The sequence below is a fragment of the Zingiber officinale genome, chromosome 3A, assembly GCF_018446385.1.
Source record: "Zingiber officinale cultivar Zhangliang chromosome 3A, Zo_v1.1, whole genome shotgun sequence".
Classification (NCBI taxonomy): domain Eukaryota; kingdom Viridiplantae; phylum Streptophyta; class Magnoliopsida; order Zingiberales; family Zingiberaceae; genus Zingiber; species Zingiber officinale.
Window position 1 is genome coordinate 133722103 of NC_055990.1, and position 5498 is coordinate 133727600.

Sequence of the window (5498 nt, forward strand, 5' to 3'; positions counted from 1 at the left end):
TTGGATCAAGGTTGACCTTGGTTGAAACGAACTGTCTTCTTGCTAGCAAGCTACTGAACAGGGCATGGCTTCAAGCAAAACACCTATAAGCATCTCATCAAACACCTATTATCTTTGCTATCCTTGGACCAAAGAGTTAATTTGGATCACTCACCTTACAAGAGAAGATGGCGAATTGGACGACAATCTATCATGGGAAGCCTTATTAAACAATTTCACCCACGTCTAGTCACAAGTGGTTCGGGAGACAATTGCTCAATTTCACTCACTCTAAATAAAGATTGTCCGGCCACCTTCTGACTAAAAAAGACTTGTTGTAAAATCCTGTCTGAATTGTTCTATTTTATTAGTTAGATACTCAGTCACCAGACATTAATCACTTTCCATGGGACCTTAAGCAGATCAGCTTGCTAGACATTCTTCATTAATCAAGACCTGCTTCTCTGCATTACTTCGCGCAATTGTCATTACAATAAAGAAAAACAATGGATAACAAAGAGGGGGAAATCAACCCAACACAACAAAAAAAAAAAATAGTAAGAGAATATACGCATTAAGATCACCATATTGCAATCAGCTAGAAAGGGACTACAGGCAGCCCCCTGGCTTCGTATCCATCTGTCACACTATACATGCAATCGACATAATCAGCATTCCGTTCCAACAAGAACAGCTACCTTTCTTGGCTATTTATCAGTTCCTGTAAATAATTGTAGGGCAAAGTAAAGAAACTGTATAGAAGGGATCTCCGTAACTTGAAGGATAAGTCCACTACCTCAGGGACATGGGATGCTGGTATAGTATTCAACTCCGAGGTCACTTCGGAATTTCTTGCTTCAGACTTCTCATTTGAATACCTAGATTGATTGTCAAGAAGAATACAAACTAAGATACAATTGGACAAGATGATAGAGAACAATGCTAAATGTATTGACAGGAAATGATGTTTATTCTTACGTTGAGAGGATCGTCACCCATATTAACTCCACACAATCAACCCAAAGAAGTCTTTGTTCAACTGGAACAACACCATAAGTAATCAAGTGTGCAAAGGGCCAAAGCTTCCACCCTGCCTGTTAAGCCAGCAAAGTTTACCATTTGCATTCGTACTGACAATGGTTACATAGAATAACAAGGGGAAAGGTCCTTACAGTTAACATGGGCCAAAATGTAGCCTTCAATTCACTAAAAATAATTGCCGGAGATTCAAAACGCAAGAAGCCCAATGCTACAAAGTAGATACTGTTCCATATGGCAGACCATGCAGTCTGGTCGAACACCACCTTAGCAGGCACAACCCACCAGTCTTGGAAAGGAAAAAGTGCCTGAAGTGAAGGATTACTACATTGGATTAGTGTTGTAACATAAGTGCCAGAATTAGCGCTCATGGTATAAAGAAGAAACATCAGTAATAAATATTAGACGGTGGCAGAAGTCTACCTCGCAGAAGTGGTAGTAATAATGAGAAAGTGACCCATGAAGAGAAAATCCTACGAGCCCTGATCTGAACATGCGAGCACGATCGAATTCAAAGAGTGGTTTTCCTTCATAGCACTGCATCAACATTTATAAATTACACAATTAAGATGGAATGCATCTGAACATATCCTCTAACTTGTAAAAGATTGAGCGAAATCCACCTGGGCAATCCAATCGCCTAGAGAATAAACAACACCACTTATCATCATTTTCGCAAGAACTGGATTTGTTTTTAAAGATTGCTCATAGGCAGCCCAATTATGTTGGGGTACATACCTAAGTATCTCATACAACGTCCAGCCCTGAAATGGATCAAAAAGACAAGAGGAGACAATGAGCTTAGCCCTCAAGAATTACCTACTTTGACACAAGGAAAGCCAATGACAATATATAGTACTACATTGTTTTTTATTTTATCTGTATATTCTAATCTTTAGTTTTCAGATAAACTATTAAGAACACTGAAGTCTAAAGCTAATGCACTATAACAAAAGGCCACAAGAACAATTAGTACAACAAAAATCCTGTCACCATAACCAAATATCTTCTTCAATGCCTGCAACCAATTCATTATATTTGTTACTACATTGTATATTTTCAAACTTGTGTGGCACTGTTTACTACTATGAACTCTTTCTTGTTGACAATACATGCTTTGAGTAAATAAGAAGGCATATTGAACTACTAAATGGATCAGCAACATAAATGAGTCACTTAATTCACTAGATGGTGGTTACTACTCAAGCAACTAGCAAGGCCACTATCGATTTTCTTCTGTCGGGTTCTATTGATTTGGATAAAGATCATATATGAAGAAATTATCATGTATAGTTGCAATATGTGCAACTGATTGCACCTTAAACCTATCTAGTATTTGCAGCATTACTTGTGTGAATTACAAATACACATCACAATTTTGATAATGTAATTTGGAAAGACTACCAAATTGAGATTAACAAATCACGTGGTTTGCGCACCATTGCAGTCTTTCTGAAATTGTTACCCGATTTTCATAAGAACAATATGATTGCAATCAGAAAGTTTAACTTTTTGCAAGAACAACACTTGTTTATATCCATAGTGATTTATGCTTTTGAATAAAACTCAGTCCTCTTAACAAGAGAAGGTATTGTGTCCAACAATTTGTCTCAGAATTTGACATTTCAATTTTTTAAAAAATAAAAAAATACACATTTAGACAATTTTAAATCAATTTTAGGTGTTATCAAAATATCATATCATAATAGGTGGCAGTCGTATGGTGTTTTATTTTTTTTTTCTCTAAATCATCATCAATCCTTTCTCTTTCTTGCTTTCTTAGTTATTCAAATTTCTTCATATTTCCTCTTGGTCCTTACCTTTTGATTTTTATCCATGGATTATTAGATTTGTTTGTATGCCTAGTTTTATTCAATGGGATATTATTTTGGCTTTAGCTACAGGAAGCTTTAGAAGTTACTACAATATGAATGTAACAAGTTTAGGTCTTTCTCAAATCCCATTTCAAATTTTTTACCTTCTATTACTTAAATTGTATATCCTTTTTTAATCATGAGTCAGAAATAGATCATTTATCAAATCAGTCAATCTTATTTCTAGAGCAACAACAAGCCAAGCATCCCAAATGTTTGAAGTAAGGTTCAAGGATCCTATGCCACCGTTCAGTTCGATGTAAATCCTTCCATTGACTTTCTATATTCATATCCCTATACCAAGGCCATTTTGATCATCTTTGATTAGGTTAAGGCTATATCTCTGTCTCAGTCAATGATATTCTCATATTTATTTTGATTATCGTTCTCTATCAAATGATTTTTTTTTTCAAATTTCAGTCTAACATTACAAGAATGAAAATCAAATACACCCACGTTCTAGTTTTCAAACAACTGAATATCTTTAAATGAATGACTGCACAGGCAATAGACAATTATATGTATTTAACCATTTTCATCGAGGGATAACTTCTCCATTAGTCAAAATCATGACAAATCACTATCAATGATAAGGAGGAACTATTTTAGAATATTTGTGCATGGTTGATGAGAACGAATTACAAACCTACAAATGCACTCCTCTACTAAAATGCACAGGTTTCTTTAATTTTGGTTGACAATCAGAAGGACAGCCAAATTCAAAGCAACAAGCAACCTTCTCAAAAGAAACATGAATTTCACAATTAGATTCTTTCTATAAAAGAGAAGCTATACAAGAGTAAGGGAACACGATGTTTCTCAGACAAATTGAAAATAAAGATTTGTTATGAATATATGATACTCCTACCTTGATCTAGAGACTACTGGTTTCTAATTCTTCGTTTTGATACTAAACTCGGCTCTGCTGCAGCAGTAATTAACTAGATAATTGGGAAAAGAAAGCTAAAAAAAACACAACTTTCAGCAATCAACTTATCTAACTAAGCATATTAGTGACAGCAATAAAAATCAATTCAAGAAGAAGAAATCGATTCAAATTCCATTTTGGAATAAATAAATAAATAAAAATAAAACGAGCAACTTAACCCACATGCCAATAGTCGCTGTCGATGGTAAGAAGCTTGGTGATGGCGAAAGTCCCGGCGGCAAGAACAATTGCAGCGTTGATAGTCCTGTCCACCGACTTCTCAACGTCCTCCTCGTCCTGTAACTCGGAATATAAACCAACGCCGCCGCTTCCACCGCCACCGAGGATTCTGCCCCCGCTCTCGAGAGCGAAGGCGCCGACTTGGCTGCCAGGCCCCTCGAGGGGCTGCTCCTCCTGCTGCTCCCTCCCGGCGGAGGGGATGACGCCGTCCTGCTGGTCGGTGGAGTCGCTGCTCTGCACGGGGATGACATCGAGGTCCTCGGCCAAGGCCGAGGCGGCGACGACGTACGAATCCCGGCTCCTTCTGTTGGATCCCTTGGGGGAAGAGATGGAGAGGCGGCGGGAGGAGCACAAAGGCAGCGATGGGATAGCCGCCCTGGTCGGGGGCTTCGACGAAGACGACGACGATGGACAAGAGGAGGAAGAGGAGAGGGCCAGGAACAATGACTGCTGGGAGATGACGCCGGTGGCCATCGAATCCGGCGTTGGTCGGTGGCAGAACGATCCCGGATTTATCGGCAAAGATGAACCGGCAAACCGCAAGGGATTTTATTTAACTAATAACGAAAACTATTAAATTGGAGGCGGAGGATGATGCAACAATGAAAGTAAATCTACGTCTAAAAATATATGTCCTATAAATTTTTAATTTCATTATGTTTGACGGCAGAATATAATTCCACTGGGTTATAAGATTTTGACAAATCTAGATATCTCAATCTAACGTCCAAAGCGGCAGCAGCCAATCAATTAATGTGGCTGCCTACACACGGTGGCGTCCCCACCAAGAAAGAATCCACTCTCTTCTTCATGACCGGTAGTTTATGATCACCGTTGCTTTCAACTATCTAATCCACTTATTTATTTATTTATTTATTCTGGATTGGACAGCAATGTTTTATCTCAACCATGAATTTAAAAATTTGTATATCCACAGGAATTTCAATGAGTCCAAGTAAACTCTTTGTTCTAATCTGTTTACTTTAACAGTTTTTCCCCGCATAAAAATACAAATACAAGAGAGGAAGAGGGCTACAAGTCTTATCAACATGTTTTCAAAACTTTTTGTTATTGTCTTTTCTGTTATATTTGTAACTATTGTTAAAATACTCTTGCGGATCATTGTCGTCTTTTTAATATTCGAAATTTCATTGGTGTTATAGATTGACTTCATCTATTATATGATTAGTACAAATACTGACATAAATTGGTATGAATTAACGGTATTTATTAAAGTGTCGAGTAGGGGTAAACGAATCAAGTTTGTTTGTGAACTTTTCTAGAAAATAAATATTTGATTGATACTTAAAATTATTAAATTTGTTTAAATATTTTTTTAATCAGGTTCAAATTTATAATATTGTATTCGATTATTCGCAAATTAATTACTAACCGAACTCAAATAGAAGTTAATTATTTTTATATAATTTTAAATTAAA

General features: G+C 36.8%; 1 protein-coding gene across 1 annotated transcript; it reads right to left on the minus strand.

The window, feature by feature from the left end:
* Positions 1-424: 424 nt before the first annotated feature.
* LOC122052481 lies at positions 425-4673 on the minus strand. Its single transcript, XM_042614016.1, has 7 exons — positions 4003-4673; positions 1641-1781; positions 1441-1554; positions 1152-1325; positions 958-1073; positions 776-857; positions 425-700 (listed from the first exon to the last, which is right to left on the minus strand). Exons 1-7 carry the CDS (start codon positions 4531-4533, stop codon positions 674-676), a joined length of 1185 nt encoding a protein of 394 aa, XP_042469950.1. The 5' UTR covers positions 4534-4673; the 3' UTR covers positions 425-673.
* Between the last annotated feature and the right edge of the window lie 825 nt (positions 4674-5498).

What these genes read in the sequence shown, in the direction of transcription:
- LOC122052481 (XM_042614016.1), bottom strand. Translation starts at nt 4,533, where the DNA reads ATGGCCACCGGCGTCATCTCCCAGCAGTCATTGTTCCTGGCCCTCTCC. An exon ending in ATTACTACCACTTCTGCGAG is followed by an intron (nt 1,326 to 1,440) that starts GTAGACTTCTGC and finishes CCTTCACTTCAG; the next exon opens with GCACTTTTTCCTTTCCAAGA. An exon ending in CATTTTGGCCCATGTTAACT is followed by an intron (nt 1,074 to 1,151) that starts GTAAGGACCTTT and finishes CTGGCTTAACAG; the next exon opens with GCAGGGTGGAAGCTTTGGCC.